This window comes from Oncorhynchus gorbuscha, linkage group LG22 (assembly GCF_021184085.1).
Source record: "Oncorhynchus gorbuscha isolate QuinsamMale2020 ecotype Even-year linkage group LG22, OgorEven_v1.0, whole genome shotgun sequence".
NCBI classification, from domain to species: Eukaryota; Metazoa; Chordata; class Actinopteri; order Salmoniformes; family Salmonidae; genus Oncorhynchus; species Oncorhynchus gorbuscha.
In genome coordinates this window covers 10,004,631-10,023,953 of record NC_060194.1, presented here as the reverse complement: position 1 = coordinate 10,023,953, position 19,323 = coordinate 10,004,631, and the positions used below count along the sequence as shown (strand labels likewise).

Below are 19,323 nucleotides of genomic sequence, written 5' to 3'. Positions count from 1 at the left end.
GAAACCTGATCCCGGTTTGTTTCATTAAATTATTATGCAGGTCTCAAAGCAAATAGTCTGGATTATTACTCCCATCTCATACCTCGCTCCCTTCCCCGCGTCAATCAGCACACTTGTGGACGTGCTGGCAGGATATACGTTTTTTTTATTCTGTAAATATGAATTACTAAATCATGTTTCTAGTCTATTGTATAGTTACAATGTGTAATCATTGATTTCCCAGGAGAAGGAGTGGTAAACACTGTTGAAGTGTATAATTGTAATATATACATGCAGATACAGCACCATTCACAGAATGGAGTTTGACACACCTGGTATTGGATATGACAGGCAAAAAAATAAGCAAAATAGCGATTTCTGTAAATTAAATTTATGACCAAAAAATATACACTAATGTTTGTCTGACATATTCCTCTCAATTTTTTTTTTTTTTTTGCATGACTCGTTATTTTATAACTACTTACATTTTCCTCCCCGTAATGTTTTATCAGCCATCTTAGCTGAAGAAAGTCACCAGGGAGAGGTGGCTCGCAACAAATTCATCATTGGAACCACTGATTGGTCATAAAAACCTTGGGACCCAAATGCATAATGAGTGGTCTAACTCCCCCTAGTGGTGGTCTGGAGCAGTGAAGCCATGACAAGGGGTACCTCTTAATTAACTTAAGTCCAAAGGTATAAACTCGCAACTCTTAAAAGAGGAACCACTGTACAGATAGTAGCGGTTCCAGCAACTGATGCCAATCGCATCACAAGATCAAAGTAACTAAAGTTTTTCAATAGACTTTCCAAACTTTCCCAAACAAACCCGAGCTCTCCCTCGTTACACAGGTAGTGAAGTGTTGTGCCATTAGACGTACCCAAGAAGACTCACAGCTGTAATCGATGTCAAACATTTACTGACTCAGAGAGCTATACTTATGCAATTACTATTAGTTATTTAATTAGTCTTATTCTTTAAAAAATATTTGCACTTTTCTTCCACTGACAGTTGTGTAGATTGATGAGAAAAAAAATGAATTAAATACATTTTAATTCCACTTCGTAACAGAAAAATGAAATCCAAGGGACTAAATAATTTTGCAAGGCACCATGTGTGATTGTGATTCTTGTACACAGTTTCACAATGAAGTGAATGAGGGCAATATGGGCAACAGGGGAACGTACGTAGTGTATGATAAAATTCTCTCCCATCCTCCTTTTGTATGAAAATGCATTTAATGTATATGTGAAATTGTTAATGTGAATAGGAATGCAAAATAAATAAACAAGTATGGGAAAGTGTGTGTGTGTGTCCGCCGTGTGAAGGTGTCCATCCTACCTTCATGGGTGAGATGTGCGCGTGGGCCACGTAGCCGTGGACATTCTCAATCTGGGAAAGGTTCTTCTCGGCCACCTGGACCAGCTCGGGGCCAGGGACCTCGTCAGTGAGCTGGGGGGAGCTCTGCTCCTGAGGGGATGTGTCCTCATCGTGGTGCCTGTATTTCTGGAGGGGTAGAGCAGAGTAAGTGGATGTTAGACAATATATACAACAAATGCTCATTGTAGGTATCAGATGAGGATGGCAAGCATATGTGAGTGCAATCGATAACCTGAGGCTTGATCAGTTAGGTGAGCTTATAAGGCCGACCAGTGAGGTCAACCTTTGAGGCAGATCAGTAATATTGGTCAATGCAAAGCCTGATGTTCAATCATTGTGGGCATCGTAGTTATTAAAGACGTTAATGAGGTCAAAGCGCGATGTTGTATAGGCTTAACAGTGAGATTAACAGAAGCTGCAAATTAGTACAGTCCAAAATATCCAATTGCGTTCAACAGTTTAGTCTGTAGTTTAAATACATTTACAGTGCATTCATAAAGTATTCAGACCCCTTGAATTTTTACACATTTTGTTAAATTGTAGCTTTATTCTAAAATTGATTATAAATATATATTTTTTTATCAATCTACGGACAATTCAATTTTTTAGCAATTTTATAAAAAGTATTAGTATTCAGACCCTTAAGTACTTTGTTGAAGCACCTTTGACAGCGATTACAGTCTAGAGTCGTCTTGGGTACGACGCTACAAGCTTGGCACACCTGTATTTCAGGAGTTTCTCTCATTCTTCTCTGCCAAGCTCTGTCAGGTTGGATGGGGATCATGGCTGCAAAGCTGTTTTCAGGTCTCTCCAGAGATGTTCGATTGGGTTCAAGTCCAGGCTTTGGCTGGGTCACTCAATGACATTCAGACACTTGTCCCCAAAACACTCCTGCAATGTCTTGGCTGTGTGCTTCGGGTTGTTGTCCTGTTGGAAGGTGAACCTTCGCCCTAGTCTGAGGTCCTGAGCGCTCTGGAGCAGGTTTTCATCAAGGATCTCTGTACTTTAATCCATTAATCTTTGTCTCGATCCTGACTAGTCTCCCTGTCCCTGCCGCTGAAAAACATCCCCACAGCATGATGCTGCCACCACCATGCTTCACCGTAGGGATGGTGCCACGTTTCCTCCAGACGTGATGCTTGGCATTCAGATAAAAGAGTTCAATCTTGGTTTCATCAGACCAGAGAATCTTGTTTCTCATGGTTGGCTTTTGACAAACTCCAAGCAGGCTGTCATAGGCCTTTTCCTGAGGAGTGGCTTTTGTCAGGCCACTATCATAAAGGCCTGATTGGTGGATTGCTGCAGAGATGGTTGTCCTTCTGGAAGGTTCTCCCATCACCACAGAGGAGCTCTGTCAGAGTGATTATCAGGTTCTTGGTCACCTCCCTGACCAAGGCTCTTCTCCCCCGATTGCTCAGTTTGGCCAGCTCAAGGAAGTCTTGATGGTTCCAAACTTCTTCCATTTAAGAATAAGGGAGGACAATGTTCTTGGGGACCTGCAATGCTGCAGACATGTTTTGGTACACTTTCCAAATTCTGTGCCTCAACACAATCCTGTCCTGAGCTCTTACAGACAATTCCTTCGACATCATGGCTTGGTTTTTGCTCTGACATACACTGTCAACTGTGGGACCTTATATAGACAGGTGTGTGCCTTTCAAAATCATATCCAATCAATTGAATGTGCCACAGGTGGGCTCCAATCAATTTGTAGAACCATCAAGGATGATCAATGGAAACAGGATGCACCTGAGCTCAATTTCGAGTCTCATAGCAAAGGGTCTGAATACTTGTGTAAATGAGGAATCTAAAAACTGTTTGCTTTATCATTATGGGGTAGTGTGTGTAGATCACAAAGCCCTGACCTCAATTTTAGGATAACATAACAAAGGGTACTGCAAAAGCTCACAGTTCACTAACATCTATAGAGGATGGGAACAAAACATGTACACAATGAGGACTGTGCGCTTACGATCTACACGGAGGACGTTTGCAAGTCATTTAAGTGTTAACCCTTTCAATGCTGCAGGCCAAGACAGAATCTCTAGCAGCGTCCAACGGACATTTTCAATCTCATAAGCTCAGGCTGTTATCCCCACCTGCTTCAAGATATCCACTAACATCACTGTGCCCAAGAAAAGGAAAGTAACTGAATCGAGAGACTGCCGACCCGTAGCACTCACTTCCGTTATCATTAAGTGCTTTGAGAGGCTTCTCAAAGACCACATCACCACCTCCATCCCTGACACTCTCCAATTTGCCTTCCGCCCTAACAGATCCACGTACGAAGTAATCGCTATTGCAGTACCCTCACCCATCTGGACAACAGGAATGCATGTACATGGATACAGTTCATCGACTACTGCTTGACCTTCAATACCAGTGCCTTCTAAGCTCATCACAACGCTCACGACCCTGGGACTGAACTCCTCCCTATACTACTGGGTTCTCGACTTCCTGACAGTCTGCCCCCAGGTGGTGAAAGTTGGCAACATTACATCCTCCACACTGATCCTCAACACGGGGGCTCCACAAGGGTGCGTCCTCAGTCCCCTCGTGCACATGTATTTCCACAACTACGTTCCTTCACACAGTTCCAACTCCAAGATCGCTGACAACACAGTAGGCCCGATTTCCAACAATGACTAGACAGTCTACAGAGGTGGTAGGGGTGGTTGCAGGTAAACAACCTCTCCCTCAACGTCAGCAAAACAAAAGGAGCTGATTGTAGACTTCAGGATGAACGAAGTTGGGCATGCCCCAATCCTCATCAAAAGGACCACCATGGTGACGGTCAAAAACAAGTTCCTAGGCGTACACATCTCAGATGAACTTAAATTGTTAAACCACACAGATGGCGTGGTGAAGGCACGGCGGAGACTCTTTAACCTCAGGCTGAATAAATTGGTACGGCAACTCCACCTCCGATGGCCGCAAGGCTCTACAGAGGGTGGTACGCTCTGCCGAAAGTACCTGCCCTCCAGAATACCTAAAGCACCAGATGTTGCAGTAAGGCCAAGAAGCTCATCAAGGACCTCGGCCACCTGAGCCACGGCCTATTCTCTCTCCATCACTCACATGCTGGCAGTATAGGCGTATCATGGCAAACACTGTCAGACTGACCAATAGCTTCTACACCCATACACCCAGATTATCAGGCTGCTGAAAAGCCACTAGGCAGCTAACTTTCCCCCCATGCTACTCCCCCTATGGATATTCAACCGCCTCCCGCAGCCATTACCATTTACCCTGGTCCCACAACCCAATGGGCATTTATTACTGTTAAAGCTGTAAATATTATTCATGTTGTACCATTCACCTCTTTTTTTGACCTGCACTGTTGGAGCTCGGAGCATAACAACTTCACTGTACCCTGCGATTACATCTGCGACCCTGTGCATGTGACTAGTAAACTAATCATCATAGTTGAGGGAAACTATTCAAAACATAGGTAGGCAAGATAACTCTTTCAGTCAGCTCATTGGGTTGAATGTTTCACATGTAGGTGAGGGTGCATTTTTATATGTCCAAACGGTGTAGCCAAGCACCGTAACTGATTTGAGAAAACAGTCTGCTGAGACAGATACATCTGTTGTTTCATGTCAGTCTACCATTCTAGAGAGATAGGTTGATCAAACATTTTGATGCATAACATCTGTAATCAGGGTCGTATCTCAAAAAAAGTTATATATTACCCATTACGCGCTACTTCTTTCAACAGTAACATGAATTTACTTATTACTCACTGGGAAAATAACTCGTTATATTACTTTTGTGTTACACCCTAAAACGTTGCGCGCCCTCACTCAACATTACGTAGGCCTATACACCAACACCGCAAGTTTAGTCTTGAAGTGTTGCTATTGCATGTTCTTCAAGAGACTGGAACTTATGTTTCTGGCAGTGGAGAGTTGTTTCTCGATTGGGCACAATTTAGATTAAAAGGTTATATTCTTGTCATTTTTTCATCCTACCAAATTAAAGTAATAGGAGTACTTCCACGCTAAGAAATTCAATGTTTTAGACACTTCTGTCATTATTCATCTCTCTCACTAAAGCATTTAGTCGTAGTGCGTGGGTGCGTAAACAAGAATTGTAAAAGGATGTCAGACTCAGGACGAAAACAGTTAGAATCTGAGGTGGGGAGGATTTATTTTTAAATATTGCACCAATAGAGGGACTAATAATCACCACAAATATTTATTTTGATCAATAACAGCAATAGGAAAGGAATAATAACAGTAATGAAGTAACATCAGCCCATCTTTGATCAGTAAGTGTAATATTATTAATCAAATTGGAACAGTAATCCGTTCACTTATTTGTTAGAGCAAAAAGTTATTACTGTAACACATTACTGCCCCTAATTAAGCTGAAGCCAAGGAATTACCAGTCAGTTAATCAAGGGCTTAAACTCTTACTGTCTCCTCTCAGTGCTGGTGGTGCATGCAATAATGTATGCAGCATTAGCGACGAGCTACAGTCAGCCCGTCAACAGGCAGGTAAGCTAAGATAGCGGACTCTGATGGACAAAAAGGAATCTCCTAGCAACCGCTAGAATAACACAATGTGATGTCACGACCCTCTCCAACTTTGATTATCTGTTCCGGAGCTTTTCAGTTAACTCATGGGGATAGGGCTGTCTACTGCCCCTGCTGGAATAATTGCGTGCCCATAGTAAACCATTTTTTTGTCAAAAGTTGCTAATATATGCAAATAAAAAATATTATTGAATAGAAAACACTAAAGCTTCTAAAGCCGTTTAAATTATGTCTGTATGTAAAGCAGAACTCTCAGGGCAGTCATTCTCCCAAACTCTCTCTTGTCATCATAAAAGTTGGCCCAACTTTGACGTCATCGCCCCCACCCTCCCAAGCAGTTACAGGTCTGGGAACAGTCTCTCTGTCTTCAGCGCGATCTCAGCTTTCAATGGGGCTTCTCATTGTGAGAATCGCGCGCTCACGAGATTTTTGGCGGGCCGAAACCTTTCAGTCACGCGAAAAAACAGGTCACTTTTATGCGCGCTCTGATCAGGTCCTGTCTTTTTTCCAAGATCGATTAAACGGTGCCTGTGTTTCTGTTCGTCCTCACGATTGCTGTACACCTTTATAACATGTTAAAGCTTGATTATGAAGTTAGTTTGACAAGTTTAATCGACATATAATATGTAAGTTCGACGTTTTGGTGCGCATCCACTTGACTTTTGGCTACATTTCAACCGAAATGTATCGTTTTTGAGAACCGAAAGACACAGACTGCAAAACTAAACGCTGTTTTTGGTAAGTATAATTCCTTCCAGGTCTTCTGATGGAAGAACAGCAAAGGTAAGGGAATATTTATGTGGTAAATTTGGGTTTATGGGGACTCCAAGATAGAGGAGCCATAATGCTACTTTTTGAGCGCCGACTCATAGTATAGCCTAGTGAACGAAACCTGTAACGTTAAAAATAAATGTAACACAGCGATTGCATTCAGAAGAAGTGTATCGAACTATATATATGTAGAACATGCATATTTAGTCAAAGTTTATGATGTGTATTGCTTGTTAGCTGACGTTATCTACCGGAGCTATCGTCATTTCTCAGGACATTTGAGTAGCATTTTTTGAACGATGCATAATTGTAAACAGAGATTTATGGATATATATAGCATATTATTGAAAAAAACATAAATGTACTGTGTAAAATGTTATATTACTGTCATCTGATGAAGATTTCAAAAGGTTAGCACATTATTTTTCTTTTAATCCTGCATTTGTCGATTGCATATTTTTTTCAACTTGGCTATGCAAATTAGCCGTGTCTTCGGTGGTGGTTTGACATAAATATGTGCTATGTTTTCGCCGTAAAACATTTTAGAAATCTGACTTGCTGGGTAGATAAACAAGGTGTTTATCTTTCATTTGAGCCATTGGACTTGTTAATGTATGGAGGTTAAATATTTTTAGGAATATTTTTGCGTTCCATGCGCCACCTTCCAGCTGGACGTGGGGGGGGGGGGGGGTAGTCCCCAACAAGTTAAAAAGGTAAAAGAGTCTATGATACACAACTCCCCATAAGCATTTCAAGAGTGCTGCTGTTTCTACACAACAAATAATACAATCACAGACTTTATCTGAATGGGTATTGGGAGACCATTTATTTTTATTTCACATTTATTTAACCAGGTGGGCTAGTTGAGAACGAGTTCTCATTTGCAACTGCGACCTGGCCAAGATAAAGCATAGCAGTGTGAACAGACAACACAGAGTTACACATGGAGTAAACAATTAACAAGTCAATAACACAGTAGAAAAAAAGGGGGGTCTATATACAATGTGTGCAAAAGGCATGAGGTAGGCGAATAATTACAATTTTGCAGATCAGCACTGGAGTGATAAATGATCAGATGGTCATGTACAGGTAGAGATAGTGTGCAAAAGAGCAGAAAAGTAAATAAATAAAAACAGTATAAAACAGTATGGGAATGAGGTAGGTGAAAATGGGTGGGCTATTTACCAATAGACTATGCACAGCAGCAGCGATCGGTTAGCTGCTCAGATAGCAGATGTTTGAAGTTGGTGAGGGAGATAAGTCTCCAACTTCATTGATTTTTGCAATTCGTTCCAGTCACATTTATTCCACCGACAGGACAGTAAAAAACAGTCATTACTTATGATCATCACAATAACAATTCTCCTCAGTGATGTCTAGAAGTAGCCTGGTGGCAGATCGCATTGTGCAGTCTTGCCAACTCCTATGGTCATTGTCTTGACATGTTGTCAAATATGTTATGTTTGACAACAACCATAGTAGTTGGCTAAATAGAGAAAACCTCTCATTTAGACTTGATCTGTTATGACGGCCATCGTCATCTCCAGTGCTTTGCCACAGATTTGGGACCTGTAAAGTTCACATCTTTTTAGACTAAACATAATTCAGAGCAGGTATTGGACATGCTGATAGACTAGCAACATATCAAAAAGGAAATTAAATTGTTCCAAGAATTGTTGCCGTTAGTGCTGCCAACAGTAATCAAAGGATGTAATCTACCCCCTAAGTATTTGATCTCTAAAGGTCTCTAAGCTGTTTTTCACGTTTTCCACAATAATGCGAGTGGATGGTGTTCGTGTTACTAGCTGGTTTGCCAGTGTGGAGAAAGGGGTCCCTCCCACTTCTGAGGCCAAAGTAGGCCGCAAAACAGACAATATCTTCATTATTGACTTTCTGCATCAGGCATTCAGACGATGGTGTCTGTTCTTACTGTATGAAAAAAAAATGTTGCTCGAAGTCAATACTGATCAATTAACAAACTGCAAGTGTAGTTAACTTCTAAACAACTTCTACACTGTTTTTTTTTTAAACTTCACATGATTTAGCTAGGCCTATATTTGTAAGATTTGTCTTATATTACTCCCATCCCTAAGAGAATGACAGTCCTAATGATCCTGGATTAAGTCACTGTCTGGAGCGAAAGAGCTTCAATTGCTGTTCATGACATGGGGGTTTCTTTCCATTCATGTCAAAGTAGAAGGCAGATTAACACGGACCACAGATTAATACTGTAAATCTTTGGAGACGACTAAAACCACAGTGTCTGGAAGTCTGATATGGACAGCTGGGAGTTGGTACTGGACACACCAAACTTGACATGTGCTCATCAGATGGAAGATAAGCCTAATGGAAGCGGTATGCTCTCTGGGATAATGTTGTCCAATTTTCATCCCACCAGCTATTTATTGCGGCAAAGAAATTACATTGTATAAGGTGCTTTATGCAATTGAATCAGAATGACATTGACCCTTATGGCCTCTGAATGCCGCTTGTTGAGAGTGGGTAAAGAGTAAGCTGCAGTCAATACACACACACAAATCAAGTCAATATAAGCTTTTAATGCAGCAACTGTCCTCTTTGGTTGCCCCAACTTGTAAATTAATTGGTCGAGACATTACTCCCTCTCACATACTATCAATTACCAACACAATTAATTTAGTTAATTCTGTTTCAGCGTGACCCAGACCCGTCAATGAAAACCAAGCACTAAACGAGGTAGGGCCACGACGAGGGCACAACGGACACAACAAGCCTACAGAGATACGGAGGAGCATGGGCCTTAATCATGGAAACGAGTGCCACAGAGAAAGTAAGAGGCAGCAGTGCAGCGCCTGTGGTAGAGTGGTAGCCCTGCACTCCCGGCTTGACACATAGGACCCAGGAGAGCGGGGTTCAATCCCTGTGTCCACCATTGTCACTAACTCACACTTGCTGTATTCTGTATGTTGATGCTTTATTCAGACAGTTATGAAGAGGAATGGATTAAATGAAATGCCAAAAGGCAGTAGCATCAATGTATGTGTGTGGTTTTCAACTAATGACAACCGCCACCTGAAGAGGCCTGCAGTGATAGCCCCCCCTCTGCCTTGGCCGCGGTTAAATCGATGCATCATACTGGAGCGCTGGGAGCAGCAGGACTGGCCGGGGCAAAGCGACCCCCGACTCCTGCCTGCCAAAGATGCTAAAAATAGGAGCAAGTGAGAGAGTGGCGTCATACACAGAGCCACAGCGTGGCTGTTCAGAGATGTTGAGCGAAAGGAGGATTGACTGAGTAATTAGCATTTTACGGAGGGAAACAATGAGCTTACTATGAAAAACTCAATCATGAAGACTAAATTAATTGTGAAATTGTTTTCAGCCTCCCTACACAGCTGGAAGACAATATATATAAAAAGGGTTCAATGTCTCACTTGTCCTTTCATATATGGCCCTCAAGAAAAGGTTCTATATAGAACCGCAAAGCCTCATTTTTAGCAGTGTATGAAACCAGATGACTATACCGAATAAGGTATAGCCTAAACTACACCGCCATGATGTGCACACTACACAAGCTTCGACATAGCATTAGATGAATCAATAGTTTTGATCAATGGTTTTGATTAATGGCATGTCTCCCGCCCCATTGCCGTCAGCCAATCCGCTTTGGAGGTGAATTGAGATTAGACCAAGCTTCCACACAAGGCAACACAGTGTTTGGCAAACATGTCTTTCACAACCTAGAATTAGCACATCAGATCATTCCAGATGAATGGCCAGGGAGGGTGGTGCACAAGGGCATTTCATTCAAAACACATTTTCCCAAGTGCACATTTCAAATTGAGTAACTACGTAGTCCTAACTCAAAGAAACACCGACAACATAAAAAAGACAATATGACCCAGCCTATATTATTGTTATGAGTCTAATCCGAACAAAAAGCGTCCACAATTAGGTTAAATGGGATCTCTTACCACTTACATTAGGCAACATTGAGTTGGTTATAGACAAAAGGCACACTTAACCAGCAAATACACACGCACAAATATATACACACAAATACACACACACACACACGCATATATATACACTGCTCAAAAAAATAAAGGGAACACAAAGACAACAATGTTTTATTTTATTTTATTTCACCTTTATTTAACCAGGTAGGCAAGTTGAAAACAAGTTCTCATTTACAATTGCGACCTGGCAATGTAACTCCAAGTCAATCTCACTTCTGTGAAATCAAACTGTCCACTTAGGAAGCAACACTGATTGACAATAAATTTCACATGCTGTTGTGCAAATGGAATAGACAACAGGTGGAAATTATAGGCATTTAGCAAGACACCCCCAATAAATGAGTGGTTCTGCAGGTGATAACCACAGACGACTTCTCAGTTCCTATGCTTCCTAGCTGATGTTTTGGTCACTTTTGAATGCTGGCGGTACTTTCACTCTAGTGGCAGGATGAGACAGTCTACAACCTACACAAGTGGCTCAGGTAGTGCAGCTCATCCAAGATGGCACATCAATGCGAGCTGTGGCAAGAAGGTTTGCTGTGTCTGTCAGCGTAGTGTACAGAGCAAGGAGGCGCTACCAGGAGACAGGCCAGTACATCAGGAGACGTGGAGGAGGCCGTAGGAGGGCAACAACCCAGCTGCAGGACCGCTACCTCCGCCTTTGTGCAAGGAGGGGCACTGCCAGAGCCCTGCAAAATGACTTCCAGCAGGTCACAAATGTGCATATGTCTGCTCAAATGGTCAGAAACAGACTCCATGAGGGTGGTATGAGGGCCCGACATCCACAGGTGGGGGTTGTGCTTAAGGCCAAACACCGTGCAGGACGTTTGGCATTTGCCAGAGAACACCAAGATTGGCAAATTCGCCACTGGCGCCCTGAGCTCTTCACAGATGAAAGCAGGTTCACACTGAGCACATGTGACAGACGTGACAGAGTCTCGAGACGCCGTGGAGAACGTTCTGCTGCCTGCAACATCATCCAGCATGACCGGTTTGGCGGTGGGTCAGTCATGGTGTGGGGTGGCATTTCTTTGGGGGGGCCGCACAGCCCTCCATGTGCTCGCCAGAGGTAGCATGACTGCCATTAGGTACCGAGATGAGATCCTCAGACCCCTTGTGAGACCATATGCTGGTGCGGTTGGCCCTGGGTTCCTCCTAATGCAAGACAATGCTAGACCTCATGTGGCTGGAGTGTGTCAGCAGTTCCTGCAAGAGGAAGGCATTGATGCTATGGACTGGCCCGCCCATTCCCCAGACCTGAATCCAATTGAGCATATCTGGGACATCATGTCCCGCTCCATCGACCAAAGACTGTCCAGGAGTTGGCGGATGCTTTAGTCCAGGTCTGGGAGGAGATCCCGCAGGAGACCATCCGCCACCTCATCAGGAGCATGCCTAGGCGTTGTAGGGAGGTCATACAGGCACGTTGAGGCTACACACACTACTGAGCCTCATTTTGACTTGTTTTAAGGACATAGCAATATGAAAAACACAGTGGAGCGCACAGTGTTACACATGGCATTTTCCATATGACATTTGCAATCAACTTTGAACGAAACTACGCCGAATTGAGTGGTATTGGGCACCGTGTATATGGTTTGTCCAGTGCCAATGACTTCCCATTCATTTTTGTCCATTTCAGGGGGTGTTCCCTTACAAAGTTGGATCAGCCTGTAGTGTGGTTTTCCACTTTTATTTTGAGTGTGACTCCGAATCCAGACCTCCATGGGTTGATACATTTGATTTCCATTGATAATTTTTGTGCGATTTTGTTGTCAGCACATTCAAATATGTAAAGAAAAAAGTATTTAATAAGAATATTTCATTCATTCATTCAGATCTAGGATGTGTTATTTTAGTGTTCCCTTTATTTTTTTGAGCAGTGTAGTTAAAAAATGAAATTCTCAAGTGGCCCATTATATTAGGCTATTGGTATTATTGGGCTATAACAGCCAATATGGCAGACATATTTTGAAAGAGGAGTGGACACTTCACTTGAGCTACAATTTGCATAACTTTTAGGAGCGGGACGATTTGCAAGCAGAGTAAAATACATGTGTTGTCAATGAAGATTACCAGTCAATGTTGGAGTCCAAAACTATAGCCCTATCATATTTGGCAAGTTAAAGACAACTGCCCATGCTTCTCCGCTCATATAGCCTACTCCACAGTCTAATTAAGACCACACATAGGAGCACTTGATCTTGCACGCCCAGCAAAAACGGTAGGCTACTGAACGTAAATCAGCAAGAATTAGGCTATTAGAGTTGGTGAATATTGTGACAGAGGTGCTTTAAATACAATAGATAACAAATAGCCTACTAAACAAAATAACCTTTTCGAAATAATCTTTCATAACTTTGACAGCTGGACAAATTGTAAGTCGCTCTGGATAAGAGCGTCTGCTAAATGACTTAAATGTATGTAAATGTAATTTGCAGGCAGACACATGTATTATCAATATTTATTTCCAGTCAATGTCGGAGCCTAAACTCTACTATAGCCTTTCGTATTTAAGAAGTTAATTTCCATGGAACGAAAACTGCTTATGCTTCCCCGCCCATGCGTATAGCCTACAGGCTATTTAATTGGGCCCACACAAGCGCATTTGATCCCGCACGCCCAACAAGGAGAGGTAGGCTACTGAAATTTAACCAGAATTGTCCTTTAGAGTATGTGAATACTGGTACAAAGGTTATTTTAATATACAATCGATAACACATACAAAACAACCATTCTAAATAATATGCGGGACTAAAACACATTACCATCCCAAAGTTATCTTCTGACCCCTCCGCTCCGGGCCACAGCACAAAATAATGCTGACCGCGCCGTAATGCTCTCTGTCAGGGCCCGCAGGTCCTGCGAGAATTCCGCTCTCTACTTCAGAGCACGTGTTAAGGCACACATTCCCACTGATCCTACTGTCACAGAGTCACCCTGCTACCAAATTCCCCATGAATCCTCAATAAATCGGACCTCCTAATTGGCCAGTTCACTGAACCGGAGATGACAGGCAACTCCATCAACCTATCATGTACTCTCAGGTGGAATGGTAACCTCAGCAAAGTCTGAGGCATACAAAACTAAATTTAAATAAATAAATAAATTAAAGACTGAACAGACAGACTAAATACAGACACGCTCAGAGATAAAAAGGTCACCATCACTTCAAAAGGCCACTCAGTCTGACAGCTGGCACCGTTACTTAGACTTATTTTTTGGCAGTTAAGAGATGAAAAGAAACATAGTTGAACGAGATGCTCCCTTGTCATCACCCACCTGGCACCCAAACATGAGTGATATGGTGCTGTTGGTACATGCTACTTTGCAGTGGCACAGCATGGGGGAAAAGCAGTCAAAGTGTTTCACGCTGGGAGACATATTTTCAACGGCACTGAAGCAGTTGACCGAGGCGCGTTTCCTCCGAGAGCGGTGCCTGCTTCGGCCTATCCGGCTGCCCCCTGCTCCCCCTCTGCTGCCAGCACCACCACCCGCTCCTCCTCCAATGCTGCTGCTGCCTGCTCTCACCATCAGCCCTCATTTCTTGAATCACTCCATCATCGCGGGGTGGGGGGAGAAGACACCCAGTGTTCTACCTTCATCCAGGGGGCCTGCCCCTCCAGCTGCACCTCTTCCTCCACCCCCTCCTTTCCTCTCTTCCTGCTGTCGATTGGCTGACTCCTCTTTACTGCGCTCTCGCTTATCCTCCTCGACAGTCAACACGCTCCGTTGCAGAGCCGACGTTCACTGGAGTGCCACAGAGGAACCATGGTGTGCAAATATGAGAGAGAGGGGGAAGAGAATGCGAGTATGTGTGCGTGCTAAGCTGTCCTCTGTGGGGGTCTGAGTGGACGCTGGGGAAAGGCGTGAGGTGGTCTAAGGTTGCTCGTTTTTCGAGTGGGAGGATTCAAGGGAGGTTGCCACCTTTAAGAGTACCTTCAGCTGAACCGCGTCTGTCCAAACGTCTCTTGAGCAGATGCAGGAGAGCGAGCGAGAGAGTCTTGCAGGGAAACTGTCTGTGGGGTGCAGATGGATGAGGGAAAGAGAGCGAGAGAGGGAAGGAAGGCCATAGAGACACAGTAAATCTGTCAGATGTAGGGGGCTGATGAGAGCGAGAGTGCCACTGAGAATACTGCTGCGAGCAGAGAGGTGGGAGGCGGAGAGAGGGGAGCGCTACACAGTAGCAGCGTGGGGTTTGTCACATGGCTCTGCTGAACGAGGGAAAGGACGTTCACCACATGGGATGGCAGTGTGGAGATGGGGCGGGAGACAATGGCGATAAGGAGCATTTGTGAAGAGAGAGCGGGAGAGTGAGACCGCAATATGTATCCTAATGTGACCATAAGAGACATGGGGCAGGTTAGTAAGCTTTTTGCAGAAACTAGCTTCAGAGATTCATCCCCGATGAATCCCCCTAAATATCTGAAGTGCGACGAATGGGGGGAGAGAGAAGGGGTTGGCTTACGGCGGAGAGTCAGCAAAGGGGGCTGTATCCTGAGGGTAGTAGTGTAGGGAGATAGGGATATGGGACAGGTTAGGGAGCATTTCTGAGAGGAGGGCAGTGTATCTCCTGTGGGAGAGGGGAGATATGGAGCGGGGTGGAGTGTTAGTAGAGAAAGGACAGTTTCCTAAGCGGATATGTGGAGAGATGAGTATGAGCTAATGGTGAAATCTCCACTGTGTGTTTACACTGTGGGAGAGATGAGGGAGAGAGATGAGGAAGGGGTAGACTGAAGAAGAAATGCAAATTAAAATGTGGGGGGAGGAGAAAGCACTGACTGATGGATAGCGAAGGCAGCTAATTGGTCGGCCCTGGCTGTGACCTTTTTGATGTTCGCAGGCGATGTAGTTTCTCCTACCCAAAAGAACATAGATACCGCATTTGAGACAAAGATAAGAATGAAGGCATATCCCTTCAATGGAACTGGTCAACCGTACCACATAATTATTCACAATTGTAGCTCCAAATTGCCTTACGAAATGTGCCAGGTTTCTTTTGTTCTTCCATCCAGAAGAAAAAGGTCAAGTTTGACCACTGCTAATAGACTCATTCCAATAGTAGTCAAGCCAATAAAGCGCTTGAGGTTAGGGGTTAGGAGACGACCATCAGGCAAAGTGCACTGGAGAATAAATGAATCTGAGGCTTTGCTTGACAAAACCTTTAAAATCAGCGACAGCGTTGCTGCTCTGCAAGTGGAGGGGTGAATAATAATGCAAACGGCACCTCGTCCCTTTTGGGTGATGGTAATGCAAATCTGCATGCGAAGGCACTTAGAGCGAAAGCAGCTCAGGCCCTAAGGAAATCACCCCCTTTCGCTTTGCAACGAGTTGCAAAAACATAAAATTAGCATTGACTGACCAGAAATGCACACAACACCGCAACTATTTAAACGTTGAAATACAAAAGAGTATACAATACAGATACAATACAATACAGATACAATACAACTAGGCTACTTTGAGTTTGTCTTGATATTTTTAGACAGTAAGCCAAATGCACTTCCTGAGTGGTTTGTTGAGGGACTTGATGCTATGATAATGATGGGTGGGGAAAGAAACTAGCTTCAGAGATTCATCCCCAATGAATCCTCTCAAGTCAGACAACATGTAAGGAGAATAAAATAGTCTGAGGTTTTTGTTTGTCAACATTTCTCATGCACACACCATTCCTCCCTCTCCTGCAATTTCATGCAGTCTGTCAGTCTCCTCAGTAAGTCACCTGAATGAGGGGTTACATCAACATCAGTCCATTAGGCTGGTGGTGGGACTGTGGGGATGGATGGACCCAGCACTGCTCAGGGCCCACACACACACGAAAATCCAGGCTAAACACACTCCCGGACAAACACACACACACACCCTACCAGGCCTCCAGGAAGACATGCCCCAGCTGTTGTGGACACAGAACACACAACTCTGGCCTTCCTCTAGGGGAGGGGGGCAGCCATGGTTACATCCCAAATGGTACCCTATTCCCAACATAGCGCACTACTTTTGACCAAAGCTGTATGGAAGATGGTCAAGAGAAGTGCACTATATAGGGAATAAGGTATGTTTGGGATGCAGACATGGTCCTTGAGGGTCCCCTCTGTCTCCTGGAGTTGGGCCAGTGACCGGAGCTAGGCCAATAAAGGCATTAAAGACTAGTACTACTGAATCACTCCATGCCTCAATTTGTGTCGGGAAAAGTCTAACAGTATAATATGGAGTGCACAGGGTGCTTCAAAGTATCTGAAAATATGTGTCATATCTGAAAAAGCATATCGTCCATTGAATAACAGATCTCCCCCACAGCCAAAGACCAAGGCGATCATTTCCATCAAAACAGTTGCCGTTTTGGCCTTTAGTATAAACAAATTACTATGTTAATCTAAGTAGCATATTGCCGGGTGAATGAGAGACTAAAGGAGGTACTGAAATATGACATAATTTGGAAACCTTTATATTCCCATCCTCTTCTGATGGCCAGACTTGCAGAGCTTACAATGACAGCCTACAATCTGAAGGGAAAATCAATAAGAATAATGCAACAGAATGTTCAGCTTAAAATGTTGGTAACTTATTTCTTCACATTATAAAGAGCAGCAACGCAGTAAGCTACGTGCAAATGTTCATTCCATAATACAATTAGTAGGAAACAGTTGTCAAAAGCTTCTCATGCAATTTGACAGATTTTTTTTGTTCAAAGGCTCTGTATGCTATACGTGTATTATAAGAGACACCTAACAAATAGTGTAGCCTACACACTCGGCAATTTAATTCCAGAAAATTATGCAAAATAACCTATAGACCTATAAGCATGACCAGTCAACTGTATTTCCATCGACTGGTATTTTCGATGAATAGGCTAAAAAGTATTAGTTCGCAATGGAATGCTTTCTCCCGGGAAATTCACATGAGAAAATGTTTGACTTTTCCAAAAAAATGTATAGGCCAAAAGCCATTATTATCGGCTAAACCCTGGTGTGTGTCTGGAAGTTGAACACAGCCTAATGGGGACTCCCAGGTCTCCACAGGTTATTAAGGAGGCTGATGAGGATGTCAGGCTGTGGCATGTTAATCCTCTCTGTGTTCCTGACAGCATGGAGTGGTAGTCTGTTTCCCAAATGGCACCCTATACCATTTCAACTGAGCCAGACATCTCCAGCCCCTACCAACATGTCCGAGCCAAGCGGTGCTAGACCAAGACCAGCTCTGCCAGAACGAAACCAGCTCAACCCTGCGGTTTATTGGACGTTAGCAGACAACATTCAATCTAAGCTAAAAGAGAAATGAGTTCCACATTAGTCAACACTTGTCAAATATGTTTCTTTCCTGCTACTGAAGAATGCTCTTAGTTGAAACACAGTGCAACATTCACCCGTGTTCAGCGTGGATTGTGCGCTTAGTTTAAGTATTTTGCAGGTGCATAAACCCACACAATACGCTATATCCTCAGTCGCATCAACTGCTGTGAGCGCAATACCCAGACTTAAGTCAGAGTGGTCCATGGGCCGTTTCATTTAGTATCTATTGGTGTCAGCTTGGGACAGGATTCGATTTCCTCATAGTATGTCATACTGAAGTTTACTGACTGAAAGGGAACGTAACGTTATGATGAACTACTGTTCCCTGGAGGAGGGAAACCAGGTACAACGCCTGTTTGGCCCTGCACCCCCGTTCCTGGGCATGGTGAAGAGCATTTTTGCAATTGAAAGAATGAATCCGAGCCTCACACTTATCACCTCTGGAAGCCATGGCTTCCAGCGAGTTGCAGATTTCATTGGCCTTGTCAGGCATGATTTTCAACTAAAGGTCGCGAGAGTGCAACTCCCATAGTATTCTGTACCTCGTTCCCCTCCTTCAGGTAACAGCAGTTAGTCATAACGTTACGTTCTGACAGAAGTGGTAATCCTTACAGAAGACATCTTGGGTAAATTAACATCTTGGTCTCAAAACAATGTGAGCCGCTCCTCTAAAAAATGTAAGACTGCCTTGGAGAGACCTGCTCCTGCAAATTAGAGGTGTCAGAATCAATTGGTGGAGGACCATGTGCCTGCTAATTTGTTATTTCCTTTCAATGTGTCCAATGAAGACCTAAACAACCATGGAAGGGGATCAATCAATCACCTTAACTTATCAATCAGGTACAGGTAAGGAGTGAGAACCCAATGACATACGGCCCTCCAGGAATTGAGTTTGAAACCCCTGCTGCAAAGAAAGTCTGTGTTTGGAGCAATATAACAGTAGATGGCAGCATTACAATACAAAAAAAAACAAGACTGCAGTGCATACAGTGGTGTAAAGTACTTAAGTAAAAAAATATTTTTGTACTTGACTATTTATATTTGACAACTTACTTCACTACATTCCTAAGGAAAATTGTACTTTTACTCTATAAATTTTGAGTGCTTAGCAGGATAGAAAATGGTCCAATTTGTTCACGTATCAAGAGAACATCCCTGGGCTCCCAATTGGTGCAGCAGTCTAAGGCACAGCATCTCAGTGCTACAGGCGTCACTACACACCTTGGTTTGATTCCAGGCTGTATCACAACTGACCGTGACATAGGGTGGTGCACAATTGGCCCAGCGTCGTCCGGTTTAGGGTTTGGCCATCATTGTAAATAATAATTTGTTCTTAACTGAATTGCCTAGTTAAATACAATTGAAAA

General features: G+C 43.4%; 1 protein-coding gene across 26 annotated transcripts in view; it reads right to left on the bottom strand.

The window, feature by feature from the left end:
• Positions 1 to 19,323, bottom strand: part of dlg1b (discs large MAGUK scaffold protein 1b) — a 250,592-nt gene that overhangs the window by 177,621 nt on the left and 53,648 nt on the right. For 25 of the 26 annotated variants that reach the window (XM_046321076.1, XM_046321075.1, XM_046321079.1 and 22 more), the window contains exon 4: positions 1,322 to 1,486. In XM_046321076.1, the coding sequence (XP_046177032.1) occupies positions 1,322 to 1,486 (165 nt within the window). Of the gene's footprint in view, positions 1 to 1,321; positions 1,487 to 13,949; positions 14,676 to 19,323 lie in introns of those variants that run through there. The other variant, XM_046321104.1, reaches the window with a different exon arrangement.